General features: G+C 38.7%; 1 protein-coding gene across 2 annotated transcripts in view; it reads right to left on the bottom strand.

Moving 5' to 3' along the window:
• CUBN (cubilin) overlaps positions 1-22,646 on the bottom strand; it is a 273,247-nt gene that overhangs the window by 243,536 nt on the left and 7,065 nt on the right. Inside the window, exons 7-14 of one of the 2 annotated variants that reach the window (XM_042945004.1) lie at positions 17,036-17,162; positions 15,879-16,041; positions 12,965-13,096; positions 12,008-12,103; positions 9,810-9,928; positions 9,440-9,626; positions 8,179-8,291; positions 5,375-5,609 (exon numbers count right to left, since the gene is read on the bottom strand). In XM_042945004.1, coding sequence (XP_042800938.1) covers positions 5,375-5,609; positions 8,179-8,291; positions 9,440-9,626; positions 9,810-9,928; positions 12,008-12,103; positions 12,965-13,096; positions 15,879-16,041; positions 17,036-17,162 — 1,172 coding nt within the window. Of the gene's footprint in view, positions 1-5,374; positions 5,610-8,178; positions 8,292-9,439; positions 9,627-9,809; positions 10,467-12,007; positions 12,104-12,964; positions 13,097-15,878; positions 16,042-17,035; positions 17,163-22,646 lie in introns of those variants that run through there. The other variant, XM_042945005.1, reaches the window with a different exon arrangement.

Below are 22,646 nucleotides of genomic sequence, written 5' to 3' on the forward strand. Positions count from 1 at the left end.
CTTCTAAAAGGAGTAGAGACATAAACAAAGAGTTCACTGGTAAAAATTCAAATGTCCTTTTACATGGAAAAGATGTTCAGCCTCACTCTCAACAAGGGACATACAAATAAGAACTTTGGTGAGACACCATTTCTTAGCTCTCAGAATGATAAATATCCAGAATATTGAAAACAAATTCTGGCGGTCCTGTGGGGAAACAGGCACTCTCATACATCGCTGATGAGAACACAAGAGAGTACAATTCTTACAGAGGAGACTATGGCAAAGTCTAGCAAAAAGTTAGGCATTTATTTTTTGACGAAGCAACCACACTTTTAGAAATTGATCTCAAAGATACATTGGCAAAAATGCAACAAGACAAGTTCACAAGGACTTTGTCGCAGTACTATCTGGAATTCCAAAAGGCTGGAAGCAAGGCAAATATCCGACGAGAAAGTCCTGGTTGAATAGACAGTGTATGAGATGTCTATTAATGGCACACTATGGTCTAGTTATGGACTAGTCTCTATGACACATCAAGTGAAAAAGCAAACTACAAACCAGTGTATATTGTATGTTATCTTTTTTTTAAGGGAAAAATATGATTATATGTGATTATCTGCTTATAGTTTTGAAATGGAAGGATAAATCCAAGACTAATACAAATTGTTACCTTTTTTTAAATTTATTTATTTGTTTTCAGAGAGACAGAGACAGCTCTAGTGGGGGAAGGGCAGAGAGAAAGGGAGAGACAGGGTCCCAAGCAGGCCCCCCGTTGCCAGCACAGAGGTCAATGCCAGGCTCGAACCCACAAAGCCAGGAGATCATACCCTGAGCCGAAACCAAGAGTCAGATGCTTAACCTACTGAGCTACCCAGTTGCCCCCAAAATTGTTACCTTTTAAAGAAGAAAGGAATAAAATGGAAGGGATAAGGATAAAAGCTAGACTTCTCTAAATTTACCATGAAGTTTGATTTGGCTTTGGAACTATGAATATGTTTCACATAATGATAGAGAAAAATTCAATAAAAATGAAAAAGTGAAATCTTTAAAATCACAAGCAAAATGAAATGACTATATTAAGCTAGCAGTTTAAACAGGGAGAGGAGAAATATTCCAAGACACTTTAAAACACTGTAAAGTTTGATTGCAGAACTGGAGTGAAACATATATTAAGTACAAAAAGAATAATTGAGAAATACTAAATGGCTTTCAGTTATCATGTTATTAGTAATAATATTAGTATTGTTATTTTGAAAATTCACACAGTAGGATTAGGTACATAGGTAATATGTGAATGTCACTGGGAACCAGGATTTTTCACGAAGTGAGAAGTACAAACATAAAGTTAAAAAACCTATAATTTCAATATGCCAATATTTTGGAAGATCACTAAGAATACATGATATACCTTTCCTTTAAAAATAATAAAAATATTTCCCAGTTCTTTCCACTGAAAGTTCTAGAGACTTTGTTCAGTCTAGTAGCAATAGCCACTCCTAGCACCCAGGTTATGAAACCTAAATACCATTTCCCGGTAGAGGAGTATGAACTGTTCCGGTCCTAACACAATAAATATGTATGAAGAACCTAGAAAATCTTTCAGGGCAGAAAGCAAGAAAGTTTCTACAGATAACAGAAACTTGGGTCAAAGAGGCTTAGAAACTAATTATCAGTTCTCCCACTAGCCAAATATGGAACATTTTAACATTAAAAAGTTTAGAATGGATTAGATCAAATATGATAAAATGTGTGTTCCTGAGTATTAAAATCAATAAAAAATAAAAGAAATAATGACTAATTGTTCATTCTGAAGAAAGCTAGGAAGCCAAGTCATTAATTTGAATACTGGGGAAATATTAGAGAAAGAATCAAGCATGTATCCTATGTTTCCTTTATGATCTATATGGGAATGTAACCGAATAGTTGACATGAGAAAGTTCAACTCTATTGAAGAACTCCAGACAATAAATAAAGAAGAAATGATAAAATTCAATTGTCATCATTTTGAAAGCCCCAGTGAACAACTAACCTAAACAATGAACCTAAGGGTTGCTAAGACCATTACAGAAAGTGTGAAGGTTTCTAATGGAAAGATCAACCAGGGACAGTCAAAACACTCGAATCAATGCTGCAGTCATAATAGGGAGACAAGTGGATATCCAGTACCTTCTAATGTGATTATTTTTGTCTCCTCAAAGATAAAACTGAACTGGATCAAACCTCTAGCTTGATTTAACTACCCATTTACAGCATGAGGAATGGCACATGGGATATAAACAGCAAAATCTAGACTCTGGGATAACAGCAGTTTCTGTAATAAATAAATGTGAGCAATGATTAGGATTCTGTAATTGTAAGGAATTATTGTTTGTTTTAGTTTTGTTTTCAGGCACTGAGAAGCAAACAGTGAAGGGCTGTGATCTTGAGGGAAGGGAAGGGAAGCACATGTGATAAATCCCATGTTCCTTCCAGGATTCTCCCTGCAGGCAGCTTCCAAATTACACACAGCACAGGGCAGTGGGAGTCCAAGGAGCAGCAATCCTCTTACTGGGTGAAAGAAACAAAATTCAGAATTTGGGGCTACTAGAGTGGCCGGGATTTTCGAATAAGGTACTATAGAGAAGACAGCTGCATGACAATGGCACCCCAAAAAGGTATAGGAGTTTCTTTGGGCCCTTAGCTGAATCTTAAGCTGTATATGCACAGGGCAAGACTCTAGAAGGCCTAATAAAAAATATAAGAGCTACGAGTCATAGTCAAAATCTCCAGCATATGTGTAATTTGAATCCCAGAAGGAGAGGAGAGAAGAAAAATAAAAGAAGCATCATCTGATCATCTCCATAGATTTAGAAAAAGTATTTAATATACCTCAACATCCATTCATGATAAAAACTCTTGACAAGCTAGGGATAAAAAGTAAGATGGTTTAAAAGCATTCAAAATATCTTTGACACTTCTTCCATTGAGATGGGGTCTATGTCTCCTCCCCTTGAATCTGGGTGGGCTTATGAGTGCTTCAACCAATTAAAAGTATGGCAGAAATAACAATATGACTTCCAAGATAGGTCAGAAAAAGCCATGCAGCACCTGCCCATGTCTGTTGAAATGGTTGCTCTAAGAAAAACCAAGGACCACGAAAGAAGTTCCACTAATCTAAGACCAACATCACAGAGGCGCTACATGTAGGCACTCAAGTCAACAGCCTGGTTCAACTCTTCTCCAAAAGCCAGCATCAACTGAGCGAGCTTGGGTTTCTAGCCTCACTGAGCCTTTAGATGACTACAATCCCGGCCAACATCTGGTAATAACTGCTCACCAAATCAAATGACAATTGGTCTCTTTCCAAATTCTTGGTCCACAAAATCAGAAACATAATAAAATGATAAATGTTCTACAACACTAAATTTGTGGGTCATTTATTATACAGTAATAGTAATTTGCAGCAAACTTCCTTAATCTGATAAAAGTTATCTACAAAAACTTACAGCTAAAACATTATATTCAATGGTGAAATACTGAACATTTCCCATGAGGTTGGGAACAAGATAATAATGCCCAGTCCACCACTTTTGTTCAGCATTGTACTGGATGTCCCAGCCAGGGCAATAAATAAGTTGAGGGAAAGAAAGAAATAATAGTTACAAAGATTGGAAAGGAAGGTGTTACAAGGAAAACCCCAAGCCCAAAATGGTGCCACTTAGGCCAAGTCCTCAAACTTGGGCTTAATACCTAATCTAATTGTACTTTCAACCTTCCCCGGAAATATAATCTTAACCTGTCAGTCAGGAATTTTCCACTCAGCGCCATGAGGCTGCCATATGGGCTTTCTCCATCTCCCAAAGGAAGATGAGGTAATCTGCATGATCAGACCCCTTACTCTTCCCCCTAAGGGAAGACCTTGCCTGGATCAATCTTTTTCTTTTGCTAATAACTTCTTGCCTTGCCATTCCTTCCTATAAAAACTTTTCATTTTATATAACTCCTTAGGGCTCCCCTCTGTTTGCTGGATAGGATCCTGACCGATTCAAGCATTATTTCATAAAAACAATTAGATTCAAATTTACTCCATTAAATTTTGTTTCTTAACAAAGAAAAACAGGCTTTATTCATTGAGAACATAGCTGTGTATGTAGAGAAATCCAAAAGAATCTACTAAAAAAAACTATTAGAATTGATTAATGAATTTAGCAATGTGGCTAGATTCAAAACCAAATGTTTTTTAAAAATACATCATAATTCTACATACTAACAACAAATAAAAATGCCATTTTAGAAAACGGCATCATTTTACATAATATAAAATATTCAATATCTAGAAAAAGACAACAAAATATATGGAATCTATAAACCATCGCTAAGATAAATTATAAGAGGGCTAAATAAATACAGAGATGGTCCATGTTCATAAATTGGTAGGATCAATATTTTTAGGAATCCCAGAAGATTGGGGAGGGGGGAAATTAAAAAATTGATTCTAAAATTATAATATATATATTTATATATATAATATGTAAAATATAATATATATATTTAAAATATAATATATTTTATATATATAATAAATATGTATATATTTTTAAAAATTTTTTTAGAGAGAGAAAGCAAATACACGAGCAGCAGAGAGGGGCAAAAGGAGAGAGAAAGAGAATCTTAAGCAGGCCCCATGCTCAGCACAGAGTCCCCATGGGGCTTGATCCCACGATCTTAGAATCATGACCTGAGCCAAAATTGAGTCGAATGCTCAACCAACTGAGCCACAAGGTGCCCCATATTAAGCATATTATAAAAGACAAAGTTGTAAGATTTACACTACCAGATTTCAAATTTCAGTAGTTAAGCCAATGTGCCACAAGGATAAATAGACCGATTGAAAAGATAAGAAATTCCAGACATAAATGCACAGATTTATTGATGAATGAATTGGAGCTTCAGTGTACTGCTCTCTTTGCTTTTTTACACGTTTATAAAGTGTATAGTAAAAAGTAAAAAAAAAAAAAGTAGAGCTCCAAAAGGCAAAATACCAACGCAAAGAATGAATTATCAAATGGTCACTAAGATAAAGAATACTAAGTGAAGGAGTAGACAATGTCATCAACAATATCCCTGCAGTAATTTACTAGTAAAGTTTATAAAAATGTTGTTCAGTAATTTCATAAGGGGTCCATTCAGATTCATGATTTCTCATCTTTTTCATTCATCCAAATTTTATTATCTCTGAACACAAAATGAAATTTCAATGCATTGCAGATTTATTTGATGTGAAAGGAATTACAAAAGTATTATATAATCCTTAGATCTCAAAACATGTAATGTTATCCACAAGTCTAATACTAATCAAAAAAATTTACTGATCTCAAGATTTTGCTCTATTTTTCTTCTTGTTTACACTTACCTGGTTGCTGTGTTTCCCATCTTATTGTGAAGCCTCTCTCGTTTCTTAAATGTTCAGAGTAGAGATGAAAATAGAGGGCATTGTCACTACTGAGGAGTTCATGAGGGGGAACAGAGCCACAGAATCTTCCAAGTTGAAACGCCGCAGAGGAGTCTCCATCGTGAACCTGAAGAAACTCGTGTGGACAATTGTTCACTGATTCTAACTGGAAAAAAGTGAAAGTGATACGCAGCACCTAAAAACATAAAGGTCACAATACATTATTTTTCACTTCCATGTCAATTCTAAAGCATTTCTCCCAATAAGGAAGCATTCATATTAATTCACCTTTCAAAAGACAGATCTATAATTTCTCAATTATCTGCAAACACATAGGACAACCCTACATATTATTAGATAACTTGTGTTAAAAATTGCTTAGGCTTCTGCCAATATCAAAATATATCAAAAATCTTGATGTTAATAAAATAGATTTTTAACAGCTTTATTAAGGTATACTTGATATACAAAGAACGATACATATTAAATGTGTATAATTGGATGAGTTTGGACATATACCAACACCTGTGATGCCATCACCACAGTCAGTGTGCTAGGCATATTCAACACCTCCCAGAGTTTCCTTGCGTCTCTCTTTCTTTCTTTCTTTTAGTGGTCAGAACACAACGTGAGATCCACTGTCCTAACAAATTTTGAAGTACATGATATGGCGCTGTTAACTATAGGCACTATGTTGAACAACAGATCTCTAGAACTCACTTATCTTGTATAACTGAAAATACCCACTGAGTTGTTACTGAATCGGTTAATGAAATATACGTACCTAGATTTCATTTAACTGTCAAGTCCATTAAACGTAGGCACTTCAAATGTAGAGCTGACAATCATGCTTCGAAATCAGTAAAATACAATGGACATGTAAAAAACCTACCTTGAATTAAGTTTAACTGACAAATATGACCATTCACAAGAATTTATACCCTGATCACCTGAATAATCTGTAGTGTGCAGCATCCACACAAATGTTCACTGATCCCCGGAAATGCTGATTCCTGAGGGTTCTCTGAAGCTCTTAATGAGATACTAACAGATTGACAACTTCAGGTATAGACTGAGCTAGGCATGGTATAGATATGTGTAAAGTCCCCAAGTCTTCAGTGGTTGGATATCATTAAGAGACGGGTGACACCAAGAGTGGAGAACAGGGAAAAAGTAATCTGAAGTGTTCTGAGCATACAAGTAGAAGAGAATAAACCCAAACATACATTTCCAAGTTAAAATGTTAGAATGTACAAACTCAAATATAATGATATAATTCATATAATAAAAATTTTTTGGATAGTATCATTTAAAACAGCCAAACTGCTAAAAGGAAGCTGTTGAATTTGATATCCACCGCGATCTAAAACAACAACAGCATTCAGCTAATGAAAAAGGATATCAGGATACTTTTGAAATTCTATGCTAGGGTATTTTTAAGATCTGTTACCCAACATTACATCATTTTTGTCCTTGAAGAAATTTCAATAAAAATTGAATAAATGTTCATGAACTGAACTATCCTGATTTCTATAAAATTTCTACTATATTGTGCAAATTGTGGAGATAAGATTTAAAAATCAAAACAACCAAGGAAAACAGCTGAATTTATTTTACAAATCGATAATAAAACTATTAACATTTTTTCACAAAATGACTTTTCTTGAAAGAAAAATGTTTTCAATGTCAGGAAATAGAATTCATGAACACTAAATGGAAGGAAGGAAATTCACATAACATACCCACTGGGAAATTGATTTTGGAGTTTATGCTATTATAGGGTCACCAGGCTCCAAAGAATCCTCTCTTCTCAAGGGAAAAAATGTTTTGTGACCATTGTACAATGACCCCCTGTAACATCAGTTCACAGGGAAAAGTTCACAGAATTGCAAGGGAACACCTTATCTATCCAGACACCCAAGTTCATTTTAATGAGTCCAGGAGTTGGTTGAGAAATAAATATTTGGAAAAGTCTGAGTAATGAATGCTGGGGATAGAAGAACTAAAAACTTCAGGGTCAGATCTGAATTTGAGGAGTGTCCATGCAGCAGTTCAGAGTCATCAGAGTTGAGTGGCCTGGGTTTGAGTCACTGCAGGCCACTTACAAACCACGTGACCCTGGACAAATTCCTCAGCTGCTCTAGGCTCCACTTCCTCATAGTAAAACGAGAGTAACAATTCTTATCTCTCAGGGCTACAAGGGTTAAAATACAATGACACAATGTCGGTGAAGCAATTAGCACAGCACAATGGCACACTCAATGGCACAAAGAAGCACTGATAAGAAACCCATCTTAATAGCAGTCCCTATTTTTGCATAATAATCAGCAGAACACTGAGTGGTCTTCCTCAAACACTAGTGTCTCAGTGAGAGCAGGACTTTACAAATTCCCTGCTTGCAGTCAGCCAATCCCTGCAGAGAATTATCCATACTGGACAAAGCCTGGACTTTGAAACAAGACAAACTTGACTTTGAAATCCTATTCCTCTAATTACCAGCTAAGAAATGCTTTTAAAAAATTACTTAGCTTCTCTTAGTTTCCCTTATCTTATCTACAAAATAAGGACACTATTACTTTTTTCAAAGAGTCCTGTAAGGTTTAGGAAAGATGCATAAAATACCTAGCCCAAAGCCTGACACCGAGCAAGTCCTCAATACATGATAGTTGATTTACCACTATGTGTATTTTATGGAATATATACACATATTACATGTTCGCATAGATAAACGAAATGTGCATTTAGACAGGAGCTATTACATTTACCTTTCCCTCTTCAGTTCGGATAACCCAGAAGCAGTTAACATCATGCACATAACCAACATCAGGGCTTTTATAGCTGAAGCTTCCATTCATCCCAGAGAGGGACCCTCCACAAACTGCCAAGGGAAAGATGAACTGTTCTTTACAGAGACTCTGAAAAGGAGGAGGCTAGGTATCTCTCTCTAACCTTGCTGCTGAAATATTAGAGAAGTCTGAGTGATTAACATTGGAGACAAATGCCCTGCGGTTCTCTCTTCCTCCCACCCCTTTGTCTTTGGACACCCACCTAAATCCCACCTCCTGTTTGAAGTCTACTTGGGATTTCCTTGCCCCCACCATGAACCTCCTCTGCCCCCTTTTGTTTTCTCTGGTTCCCATTCTCTCCACCTCATGATACTTGATTTGACCCCAAGCAACTTAGTTCTTATCTACTTCTTGTCTCTCCTCTGCCATTTTGGATTAGATGTGCCTCCTCAACCAGAAGATCAGCAAGTAATATGTGGAGATAGTGTTTTATGCTTATTTTCCCACAGTATCTACCATAGTCCTGAACACATAGTGAGGTCTCAATAGACGTGCTGATTCAGAATCAAGAGCTCTGAGAGAGGACGAGTAATCAGGAGAGGCTGGATGAAGGAGATTGAAGCTTGAAGGTGAAGTACTCCTGAAGGACAGACACATTTGGATGTGAAGCAATGGAAGAATTCAGAGAAGTATGGAGAAATAAATATCTCAAATATTGGAACACAGCATGGTGGTATATGGGATCAAGTGACAAGAAAAGATGTCTAGATTGGATAGGGAGTATTATTAGGAAACTAGTGAAAAATAAGGTTGATTGGATAGGGTAAGGCCTAGTTATAGAGGATAATTGAGAAAGAGTCCCAATCTTTAACAGGCAACGGGGAGTGACTGTATGTTCTAGAGCAGGAGAGTGATACGATTTAATGAGTAATATTATAGGGAGATTAAATGGCTGCTGTAGAGAAAACTTCCCTTAGAAAATGACAATATCTTAGCATATTCTGTTTTCAGAACAGACATAATAAAAACGGCAAATACCAATTTACTTCTTCCTTTGAAGGAAGGTTCTTCTTGGCCTAAATTGAGATAAATACTTACCTTGTAAATTCTATACTAGTGCTTGAAGGAAAGACTTAGTTGGAAGCATTTGTGCAACTAGACAAGAAAGTGGAAGAATCTGCAGCAGGACTCACTGAGGAATGATCCTTCTAAGCTGTGGTACAAGAGACGCTGAGCATACCTTGCTGGGGAATCTGACACAGAAATCCAGTCCAGAAACGTGTGCATTCACAACTGAACGCATTGACGCCATCCACACAAGTCCCCCCATTCAAGCAGGGGTTGCTCAGACACTCATTTATATTTTCTGTACAGTTGATGCCGGCCCAACCTGATTCACACTTACAAAGATAACCAGAAACCGTTTCCTAGGGAAAGAAAACCATAATGCCATGAAACAAATAAATGGACGATAAACATTAAGCCAACTCAAAGAACAAAGAAGGGTTATGTGATGTATGTAGCAGGTGTTGAGCCACACACACCTTCTAGAATTCTTGTAATAATTCATTTAAATGGTAACTACTAAGGAAGGAAGAACAAGGACTCACAATGCATTGTCCATTTAAACAGGGGCGGTTCAAGCAAATATTACTGAGCTGCACGCATCCATTTGGCCCATAGCCATTTCCAGTATATCCCGGGAGACAAGTACAGAGAGGTAAAGAACCTGTCAGAAATAAAAATGGAAGCGTAAATACAGGTCTCCTTCATTCAGACCCAGTAACAAAACTCAGGCTCTGTTGTCTAGACAAGGAATTGCCAAAATCAAGTCTGCATATCCCTAGGGGCAGACATGCCAACTATAAAGAGGAAGTATTAGGATCTTTTTCTATGTTTCATCTTAAAAATAAAGAAGGCATTACATTCCAATACTTGATGCACAAATTGACATTGGTCCTGTCAGTCCATATGTCACAGTCCTGAGGTGCGTACAAATGTGAGGTATGCCAAGGGAAAAAAGAGTTTCTCACGGAGGGGTTGAGAGAAAAGAATATTCTTATGAAAAAAGACGGTATCTGTTGCAAGCACTGGCCCTATATGGACTATAAATAGGTACTCTTGTAATGCCCGTTTATAGATGAGAACAAAACACAAAAAGGTTCGGTGGCTTGACCCAGGACACACAGCTGGAATACAGTGAAGCCAGGGAGAAAATCAAAATCCAAGCATTATTTTTCTAGAATCCACGTTCTTAACCATTTCAGTACTCTCTGAATCATTTAATAAACATTTAAATAGTCATAAATGTACATGTATGTGTGTGTGTATACATCTATATTCTTTTACATATGTGCTTATATATATATCACGTATATCACTCGTAAAAATAAAAGTAGTATTTGGAAATAGCAAGAGATATGATACTTTATTCAATGAATGAAGCTGGAGCCACCCATTTGAACAAAACTATCAAGCAAAATGTTTGATGCCATAGATACAAATAAATCTTAAAAAGATCCAAGATCTTAATGTTAAAAATAAAAGAAAGTATAAAAGAACAAGCACCTGACTATTTTTAGAGTTCGGTAGGAAAAGCCTAATTCTAAGAGGAGAAAATCCTATAAAAAAAGATTTACCTTTTTGACTACATAGAAATTTTAAACTTCTAAATAGAAAATACCACCACAAAATTAAAATAAAAACAATATGCCAGGGAAAATACATGTAAACCATAAAACAGATAATGAGATATTATTCTTAGTACATAATGAAATTTTACACATCAATGAGAAAACAGATGAACAAAGGACATACAAAAAATAGAAAAAAAATAAAGGCAGTAAAATATAAAAAATATTAATTATTAGTAATCAAAAAGGTAATTTTGATGTAGTCAAAATCAAAATAATAGGAAGGCAATTTTTGCCTGTAAACTTGACCAAAATGAAAAATAACAGTAGTATCCATTATTGCCAAGAGTGGGAAACATGTAGTTTTCATACACTGTTGGGAAGTATAAACTGATACATTTCTGTGAGAAAACTTAGCAATATATATTTAAAAAATTTTTAATGCTTATTTATCTTTGAGAGAGAGAGAGAGTATAAGGTGGGGAGGGGCAGAGAGAGAGGGAGACACAGAATCTGAAGCAGGCTCCAGGCTCCGAGCTGTCAGCACAGAGTCCCATGCGGGGCTCAAAGCCATGAACTGTGAGATCATGACCTGAGCCAAAGTCAGATGCTTAACCAACTGAGCCACCCAGGTGCCTCAAGCAATATATATTTTTTAAATTATAGGAGGTGAAACTTCTTTTACACAGCATTGCAAACACTGTTGGTTATCCCCCTAGATCCACTTTTCCATTCTTTCGTAGTGAATTCTTTTTTAACTGAGGGCATAAGCTCCTGAAATAAACTACATTTCCCAGCCTGACTTGCAGCCAGGGTTAGCAACAGGGCTCAGTCCTGGCCAATAGCATAGAAATGAAAGAGGCCTTAGAAGGAGTTGACAGGTGGTCCTTCCTCCTTTTCTCCTTCCTATGTGCTCAAACACAGTCATAAATTTAATTTGCTGGCTTGATTATCTTGGGAAATATTGCTAATTTAGACCAGACCACAGAGAGCATAGTCTACACATTTAAAAAAAAAAAAAAAAAATCCAAACGTATAGTTTTAAAACATGGATTATTTTTGGTTTGAAGATCAAAATAAGAACTTTGAGGTTAGAGGATTGTTTTCAAAATGTTGATTTGTTTCAGAAGGCCATAATGAAATACCCCAAACCAGAGGCAGAGAGGAGTCATCACCTAGAACTGAGGAGCATGATGCATGTGGGTGGCAGCCTCCATTATCGACCAAGCAGACATTGACGAGCGTGCACACTCTTCCATTGCCTTGGTACCCTGATCACAGAGAGAACAGGGCATGACAAACAACATTAAGAAGATGGAAGAAGAATCCCAATCCAAGAAGCAAACATCATGAAATCCAACCAGAGAGCTTCTATCATCACAACAGAAAAGGTAAATATGAAGTGTCATAAACAAATTCCTATCGTTAAGAAAAAGGACAACCATTTGGGAAACTGACTGCAGAAACCATGTTCTAATGGTGTTTCTAAGGACAAAAAAGGAAATGAATAAAGATGAAAAGATGCATGAAACTACTGGTAGACTGAGACAGTTGCTGACACTAAGCAAGTTGACATTTTCTAATTACAGTGACTTTAATGATCTAAGAGCTAAATTACTATAGAAGTCCCAAGTACTAACTTAATAAAGCAAATAGGGTTTCAGTTTATCCCTTAGAACTCCATGAACTTCTTGGATAGTCACTCAGTTTAGATCACAGAATACCAGTAATGACTTCTTTCCAGAAGAGAAGAGAAACTCTGAACAGGTATTATATGCCTACTAGTCTGCCTGTTACTGAGCAAACTTTATATGCAAAACATCTCATGAGTATTTGGGGGAACAATGGAGCTGTAGGTCTGTGATCCACAGAGAAAATTTTTCAAATTCTGCATTATCTCCAGAGGCTATTTCACAATTTGTAAAGTTTTGTTGTTTTCCACTGGTATTAAAAATATTTGTTATTGCTTTTTATAATAGAGCTGACCTAATGTGCCCTGAATCTGTAAGTTAAATAAAACTTTCTGCACTGCTCAGTACATCTCCTTAGACAGAGTCATATTTAAAATGGAGCACAAAACCATGTTTCCAAATGTTTCGCCTATAATGGTGTTGGGAAATTTGGCGTAGCACCTGGTGGACAGGCCTGACAGTGGTAAGACCCAAATGTATTCACACACGTAACAGGTGGAACCACAGAACAACCGCCATTATTTATGTCACATTCATTGATATCTTGGCAACTGTATCCGTTTCCTTGCCAGCCTAGAAAAACCAGAAGATTTGAAAAGTTAGCTCTATAGACAAGTTAACAACGAAGAAACGCATATAGCCAAAGATACATAAAAATTTGCTTCACTCTGAGAAACTACATATTAAAATGAGATTTTCATTCTTAAAAACAAATTCTGGCAAAGAGGCGGGCAAGTGAGGTTCTCATATGCTTTTAGTCAGAAGTCTATAATTAGTAAAACCTATCTGGAAATAGATCTAGCGGTACTCATTAACATTTTTTAAAATATATACCTTTGGGGGCATCCGGGTGGCTCAGCCGGTTAAACGTCCAACTCCTGATTTCAGCTTTGGTCAGGATCTCATGGTTCGTGAGATGGAGCCCCACACTGGGGCTCTGTGCTGACAGTGTGGAGCCTACTTGGGATTCTCTCTCTCTCCCTCTCTCTGCTCCTCCCCAATTCACTGGTCTCTCTCAAAATAAATAAACTTTAAAATATAAATATATATATATATATATATATATTTTCTTATACATATAAATATATATATATATATATTTGACTAACAAGTCCACTTCTTTTTTTGACTAACAAGTCCTCTTCTAAAAACTCTCTTGCAGTGATAAAACTGCCAGCATCTACAGATGTAGGCAAGCAGAGGTCTACTGCAGTGTCGTTTAAAGGGGGGGAAAAACCCTCTTGATCATCAATATGATTAAATATATTAGGACTCATGTTTACTGTCGAATACTACAAATATTTTTAATAACATGCACATATTTAACGTTTTTCAAATATATACATTAGCTAATAACACAAAATTTTAGAAGAATATGCAAAGAATGATCCCAATTTGGAGAAAGAATTTTTTAAAAACCTGTGTACGTGTCTATGTGTTTGTAGGAGAGAAGGAAAAGGAAGAAGAGGAGAGAGAACATGTGTTCACAGTGGTCTCCTTCAGAGCATGAGACTGAAGATGAAGAGAGAGTGTCATTTTACTGTTGGTATTTCTTTTTTTTTTTTTATTTTTATTTTTTAACGTTTATTTTTGAGACAGAGAGAGACAGAGCATGAACGGGGGAGGGTCAGAGAGAGGGAGACACAGAATCTGAAACAGGCTCCAGGCTCTGAGCTGTCAGCACAGAGCTCGACGCGGGGCTCGAACTCACGGACCGCGAGATCATGACCTGAGCCGAAGCTGGCCGCTTAACTGACTGAGCCACCCAGGCGCCCCTTACTGTTGGTATTTCTGCTTGTATCCATTGTTACCTTGAGTTGTATTACTCCTATAATAACGATTAAAATTCTAAGAATGTTTAAAACCTTTTACATTTTTAAAAAATATTTCTTTTCATTGACTGAAACAGTCCCTCTCTAAAACCCTACCTAAGAAAATTATTGTATTTGTGGGTGAAGAAATGAATACACAGAAGAAAGCTGGAAGGAAACACATCCACATGTCAATGGTGGCCCTCCGAGTGATAAGACTCTGGGTATTTTTTGCTGTTTTATTTTCATATTTTTAAAGTTTCTCTATATTTTATAAGCAGCATGTATTACTTTAATAGGCAGGGAAAAAATAAGGTCATTAACAGGAAAACAAAAAGCTTTTGTTTTTCTTTTTTCTCTACAACGATATAAAGAAGAATCCTTTAATTCAAATAATTTATTTTTCTGATTTCTAGTTTTTAAAGACTGTCACTGGCAAATTACCTTCAAGAATGTGGTTATTTGCTAATTTTATGTGCCCCTGAGACCTAAGAGGGAAAAAGTCTTCACGTGGTTTTTTTCAATTTCTTTCTAGTTACACAAGATCTAACCATGTACCATGAAGAAAGTCACTAAACCAACAGTCACAAAAGGAAGCAACTGGTGTGTGTGCTTCCCTTGATCAGACAGAACAATGGACTATTCAGCAGCTCAGCTCAGATCCACAGATCTGGGTTTGAATCCCAACTATGGGATTTGGGACAAGTTCTTTACCTTCTCCGCGTGTCAAGATCCTATCATTTCAAGTGGGAATAATACTAATTTCTAACATTTCTTGATTTTATCACAGTTGTAAGAATCGAAATTTGCCTAGCACAGTGTCTCAGTGAGGTTTTCATGGAAGAACAAATTACGTTCTCTTACATGTTCTCTTACATGTTCCACCTTCTAACAACACACGAGGAGTGCCAACGGGCCTTGAAGACTCCCTGAGGTCTGGTAAACTGCTTACCGTGCACCCACCAAGTGCTTTCTTTGCTCATAGTAGGCTCTACAAACATGCACTGAGTGGATGATACTGATCTCATATGGTGAGAGATGAAGCGTGGACTCAAGCCCAAGCAGTCTCTGAGTCCAGAGTCCACGTTTTCAGTGACTTGGCCTGGAGATTCAGTCTCTGGGGGGCTGAGCTGGAGTCAGACATCCCTCTTTACAGCAAGGCCACAGGGCCTTCCAGTGATGTGCCCTGGTGAGAACTACAGGGGCTCTAGAGGTGACACTAAGAGGTCAACTAATCTGCCTACGTACAAACACCTGGCCAGTAAGGTGGGACGAGAGCAGGTCTAGTCAGCTGATGGCCTTAAGGATCAGATGTCTGACCTCACCACCTCCCCGGCTAACCCTGCCCCCCAGCGTTTGGCTCTGGCCCTCTGATTTCTGAGGCTGAATTATTACAGAAGGAAGACGGCCTGCAGTGCGATGTAGGGAAATAGAACCTGAGATGGGATTGGGATGCTTCCTAAGAACGGTCTCCTCATCTTTTGGCCGGGGAAGGAAAGCTGTTCTGGCACCTTGCGTGGCTGGGCGTGGCCGAGCCCACATACCTGTCGGGCAGGCCCCGCAGTAGAAGGAGCCTGGGGTGTTGAAGCACTGGGCAAGTGTGGAACACGGTGCAGGCTGGAGGCTGCACTCGTCGATGTCCAGCAGGCAGGCCGAGCTGTTCGGCGGGGACGTCCACCCCGCGTCACAGATGCAGCTGTACATGGGCTGGCAGAATGACAAGAGTGTGAATCAAAGCAATCAGGAAAATAAGCAAGAAAAGCTTTTGAAAATCTCACCAAGCCCCCGACTGTTTATCCTCTAGCGTTCATTTCCATAAGGCCAATTGAGTGGCTTCTCTTTTTCTTCCCATATGATTAAGCATTTAGACCCGACCACGCAAAAAGAGAAACATCTTTATTTCAGAGTAAGGAAAACCTATAATTTGCCCCAAAGATGCCAGGGAAAGAGCAACAACAATCAAGAACTGTAAGTCAATATAATTAAAGTCAATCCACTCAGCCCGCTATGTTTTTAGAGGGAAAAACACCCATGGAGGCACAGACCTTGGAAAATCCATTCTGTTTGTTTCCTTTTTGAAAGTCTTTCCTTCCCCTCCCAGCCACTCCCTCCTCCCACCATCACTGGAAAGGAACCATTTTCTATCAATGCATTTAAAAATATACAGAGAGAGAGAACTAAAAATAAAGACCTGAAGGTCTCATACAAGGCCAGGCGGGCCTTGTATGCTGAGTGCTCTTGAGGGTCAGGAGTCAAGGTTGTCAGGATCCAGAGCACAGGGAGAAGTGAGGCAGTCTGCAGACAAACTCAGGGTCCACAGCACTCAAAGGTGCTCCGGAGCCAGAAAGAAATCCAGACTCCTCAGAACTGCGTGCTGCCACCAAGAATGGGCCTTGGTGTTTCCATGTCTCGTCACTGTTAATAGCTCGCGAGGCCAAGAGAAGGTCATGTCTCACAGAGAGATTTATGAAGTAAAAACAAAAAAGGCAGTAATTTCTATAATGATACCACCTCTGCGTCCAGTTTTCTGTTTATTTATGGACAACTCTCATCTTTTTCCTCACCTGTGCCCCCCTGAGAGCAGGAAGTACCTTCCTCTCTGGAACACTGCCAGAACGATGCTCCTCTACAGACATGCAGGCTAAGGGACTAATAGCAACCGTGACTCCCTGCACGAAGCCACGTTCTGGGAGGGACTCACCTCTCCAGCCTGCACTCGGACTAGATCCTCACAGATGCCGTGGACGCAGAGTGCTTTGGAGCCCCCTTCACAGTCATTGTATCTGGATGCACACTGGGGGCCGTGTGTCTCGGGAGAGCATAGACACCTGTTGTTTACACAAGAGCACAATGTCAGCGCCTGTGCCTCAGCACAAGTGCCTGTTTCTTAGCACCAATTAAAGAAAAGTAGTAAGTCCGACTACAAGTCAATGACATTCACGTGGAATCATAAACTAGAAAACCAGATCTACTGGCTGGAGTCTTAGAGGAAAATCACTCTGCTCCGCTTCAAGCAGTGGGTTGAGTGAATGCGTTATCTCTCTCAAGAAGTAAGAGAGGGGCACAACTTACTATCTGGGCAAGACTGCCACCATAAATTCTTCTGGTATCAGGTCATCAAATAGCACTTTCAAAGGTCAGACATTCATAAACTAAGGGGGATGGAGTCCCTTGGGGATGGTAAAGGGAGAGATCAACAAGTCCATTCATCATCCATCCAACCAGACCCTCCAGTAAGCACAGGTGACCTTGACTGAGCTGATGTATTCCCAAAGGTTCTCTGGGATTGTAGAACTCCACAGACAATGGTACGTCCACATCTCAGAGTATGCAATCCATATTATCGTATTACAAAGGGCAATAGTTCCATCTGTTAGAGATGTAGCTTAGATAATAACATTTCTTTCATAGCCACACTTTAACTCACAAATGCAATTTGACATAATACCCAAGCTTGCAGTGGGTGTTTTGCTTTGAGAAGATTTCAGTTCAATAACAATCAAATAAGGAAATTTGTTTTAAACTATTGTCATCCTTCAAATTGCTGAGTTAGCTTTCTATCTGTACTGTAGCTTCCGAGGGAATATGGAAGGTATGGGAAAGGCAGGTGGGAATGGGAAGGACACAGAGGGGTCATAGAGCCTCAGCCTATTTTCGCAGGTTTGAGGGCATCCGATGGAGTGGAGAGCCAGGCCCGGGGTCGCCATTTGTCTGCCTTGAGCAGCACTGGCCCTCATGGGGGAAGGTGACCATAGGGGTCAAGGATCAGAGACAAGGAACACGGAGAGTCTGCATGGCCATGAACTAGTTTCTGAGTATTCTGGAAAAGAGGCCATTCTATAAGGCAAAGAAGCTCTTTTAACAATCTTGCTGAGGCACAAGGGACTCATCTCATGTCCGAAGATGAAGACACATGTGTGATTGACAGTGTGGGAAATGAGAGTCTGGCTGTTTGAGAAGCATCCAGAGCCACACTCTGGGCACAGAACTTGATGGGCCCATGGAGGGTTCCAGAAACAATTGCTGGGGTGGCACCTTTGAGTGGGTTCTAAGGAAGAAGACGTCACTGAATGTGACCAGAGACAGAGAGTAAAAACATGGAATCACTCACGCACTTCCATACAGAGTTGCCAGACCTAGCAAATAAAGACACGGGACGCCCAGTTAAATCTGACTTTCAGACCAATGAATACTTTTTTGGTATAATTAAGTCCCAGGCAGCTTTCAACATCAGTATTTCATTGTGTAAAACCTGTTCATTAAGGTTTCTCAAAACCTTTCTCATTAAGACAAGTTCATAGACTAACCACAATAGATGATTAAACTTAAAAAACTTTTCAATTATTCATTCCCTATGTATAACTATTTATCTTCCTCTCATCTCTCTCTTTCCATACTCTCCCTCTCATACCCCCTTCCCTTTTCTCTTCACTCGCCCGTCCTTACACAGAATATTCTTTTGGGAAATTTCATTAGATTCTTGAGATAATAGAACTTCACACTAGTTCATATATTTGAACATTTGATTCAGCTAGCTTCCTTGCTGAAAGTTTATTCTACCACCACGGCCAGCCACCAAAAAAGATTTTTAAAAAATCTTTAAACCAACTTTACTAGCTTTCTGAGCCTATCGTATATAAGAGATCTGAGTCTCCGAGACCAGATGGGACAAGATTGCCTGGATTTAAATCCTGATACTATCTATTAACTGTTCGCCTTAGGCAACATCATAACACCATTTCTTATAAAATAATAGTGCCCATCTATGAGCACTATTTTTACCTTGGGGTCATCTAAAGACATTTTCTGGTAGGAAGCGCTTGGGCAACTGTGTTTATCTTATCAGTAAGTGCTTTACTATTGGAAAATGACTTAAGATTTGAGAGGAGATTCTGGTTCCTGGACATGCAGGTAAATCCTCTCTATCTCCTCCTTCTCACTTGGAGAAAATGAATGAATTTTAATCGCACACTTTCTGCTAAATAACTACAAAGTATATTTCTTTCATTTAAATGTAACTTAATGTGAGAAGACAGGCGGTGGGGGGGGGGGGGGGTAGGCAGTGAAGCATATCACCAGCTTCCTTGCTATGATCCTCAAAGACAAGTATTAATCTCATTTTACTGGCAAGGCTCACGTTGCCCAAGGCCACGGAATTAGAAACAGGCACAAGATGAATTAAAACCTAAGTCTGTGTTACTCTTGCTCCGATGTTTTTCTGTGTCACGCTCCCACGTTGTGAAAGGTAGTTAGTTAAAGACTTTCCATTTCTGTGTGTCTTTTTAACATAACAGTGTTTGCATGCAAAATATATTCTCAAGGCGGCTGCATGTGACCTTTAAAGTAAAAGAGTGACCATCTATATACCTCCCCGCACAAGTCACTTGCATAATGGCTTTCTATTGCTGATTTAGTTCTGGCGGAACAAAACTGGGCTTGTCAGTCTTCAAAAGCACTGCGAGGGCCTTTGGCAATTGGGAAGAGGTCAAATACACTTTCAAAGTCATAGTTTAACTTGCATTAGAGTCCATGGTTCAATATTAACGTAACTGACTCACTGAAAGAGGTAATGAGTTTAATACCTAACTACCATCCGAGCTAAAACCAGATTGTCCTCATCATTTAAACTCTGCATGTTTTAAAAACCCACCAGTGATGACAGTGGAAATAAATAAAATAAAGTGTGCTAATCATCATTGCACTCCTGGAGAAAACACACAAACAACAAACTCAGCGGTTTTTTTTCTAGAAAGCCTTCTAGATCTGAGTGTATATGGCACACACCATCCATGCTTAGCAAATCTGCATCCCAAGCGCTGTCTTCAATCCAGAGTAAGCAGCAGGATGATAAACATCAATTCTTCAGAACAAAGAGGCAATAGGAGAATCAGGAAGTGGCAAAATATTGTCTGTTAACTCTTTGAAGCTTTTGGGGGCAAGACTTCAGCCACGGGAATTGCTGGAAACAGAAAATGGTCTCCTTGCCCTAGTTTCATTACTGGGGAAAAAAGTTTTTACCAGAAAATTTCCTAGGAAATAAGGCTTCCAATTAATTAGTATCTGCATAGTGCTTTATCTTTCAAAGGTCTTTGTAATTAGGAATTATTAATCTCTTTAAATAAAGACTCCTTTGTCCTTCCCCAAGTAAATGGGTTCCAAGAGTTAGAGGCTGAAGTAGGTCCCAAATCCAGAGCAAACCCTTTGCCATGAACACATTTCTGCAGGTCCAGACTATTCAACAGTGGCTCATTTCCCTTTAACAAATGTGTACTGAAGATTCCCAAATAGTTTTCTAGCCTCAGAGAAGCTACTGATTAAGGGGCATTTAATCTCATGTAATTAATAGCACACAAGAAAATATCTAAATGTTCTCTGTTTCATTACACAGATTCCACAAAGCAAGCATTTAGTCTTTCGCTCATACACATTTTTCTATTTTCTGATATTCCTCCAAAAATTCTCCATCAAATGCCTGAATAGGAGTCTTTAGTTCGTAGATATCAACTGGAATTCATGGAGCTTCATAAACTATCCTCACATCAAGAAGAAGAAACCAGATCTAAATGTTCTGTTCTTAACTGCAAATCTATGAAGGACAGAGGCTAGAAACCAAAACCACTTCCAGAGTCAGCATAGTGAGTTCTTGGGCATTTTTACAGGAAGGTGCAAGAGAGAATTCAATATTGCTCATATAAAGTTGAATTTTCCCTTTAGGTAGCTCTCAACAAATAAAAATGGTTCTCTCTCTTTCTCTCTCTCTTGTTTATGCCTGGAAAAAGAACTCTACTCCTTCACATGCAGCAAATAGTTATGTTATGGTATATTTTTTTCTTTTCCATTTTTCAGGAGTAAAAATAATTTACTGGGGGGAGAACAAAACAATTTTGGCTTCGTCTCTGGGTCTTCCCCCACCTGCTACACATCTTTGTTATTCTATTGGCTTGTGAGACCCCACAACACGTAATGATACAGGAAGACCAGGAGTGAAATCTAATCTCCAGGACATTCCTCGATATCAGGAAGACAGGAAAGTATTAGTTCTAGGAATAATTTTCCTCCAGTGTCTCCAAGAAGCAATTCTCGTTGATAAGTGCCCATAAACAGACATCAGGAGATAATGCTTTCAAGGGAATGAAAGATTAGACCTGCATTTTGGATCTCACCCAAACTTGAATGCTCATAAAAGCAGGAGTCAGGGGGTTCACCAAAATGGGAAACAAAGTCCTGAACGCAGAAGTCTCTGCAATAAAATAATACTTAATTTAAGTCAGAGGTGATTGATTTTGGTTCTGCACGATGGTGAAGCTCATGAAAAAATCAGAAGTTTGAATGAATTCAGTTTGTGACTTGGAATGAGCAAAAAATCTTAAGATCAGATCAAAAGAACAAAAGGGTCAGTTAAATGAAAAAGAGGAGGATTGTGACTGCCTTTTTTGACAAACGATGAGAAAATAACAAAATTACTGCACTCATTTTTGCTGGAAAGAATAGGATGGATATTGTTACAAGGGAATGGAAGAACAAGATAGCAGAGGCATTAGTAAGAAAGCAAACAATTGCTCTTTACTCCACTGAGATTATACCCCTGAGGACTGAAAGAATGTGTTCACGTTATAACACAATCAACTTTTTTCACCTTTTAATAATCACAGAACATAGGAGCCCAACCAAAATATGGGGAAAGATCATGTCTAGAGTTCTTAAGTCTTTTTTTTAAGTGACTTTAAGGAACTATACAAAAGTAAGTTTGATGTTGATCTGCCAAAAATTTCTAGACTTGATGGAAAGATAATGTGTCAGCCACTATAGCTTTAATAACCAATACTCAGACAGTCTGATGGGAACGTGGAGGTGTGGTTATGCCTAACTCAGCTTAGTAAGGGAAGGGACGTTTTCTTAGGGTGATGCCTGAGCTGAGCAGGAGGACTCTCTAGACAGAGTAGGTCAGAAGATAGGAACTCTGTGATGATTGTGCTAAGGGGCCTCACAGCTCCTTCAAGACAGGCAATGAGAGGTAACTACATGGAGAAAACCTCAGTTCAGTCTCTGGTCTTGTTATGGTCAACATTTTACATAGCACTTGACTGAAGATATCCTTACTCAAGCTAGCAGCTCACTTCTCCAATGAATGAGTGCAGCAGGGGCTTGTGGGTATGGTGGGGTAGCCCTCTTCTGGTTAATGCTCTTCAACGGCAGCCCCTTCAGTGCTCTGACTTCCACTAAGTCTTCAGCCTGGTCTTCCCCATGCTGTCCCTACTCCCTGTGCCAGCCACCGGGTCCTTCTTCCCATTCCTCCGGGACTCCAGAGAAAG

The sequence above is a fragment of the Panthera leo genome, chromosome B4, assembly GCF_018350215.1.
Source record: "Panthera leo isolate Ple1 chromosome B4, P.leo_Ple1_pat1.1, whole genome shotgun sequence".
Classification (NCBI taxonomy): domain Eukaryota; kingdom Metazoa; phylum Chordata; class Mammalia; order Carnivora; family Felidae; genus Panthera; species Panthera leo.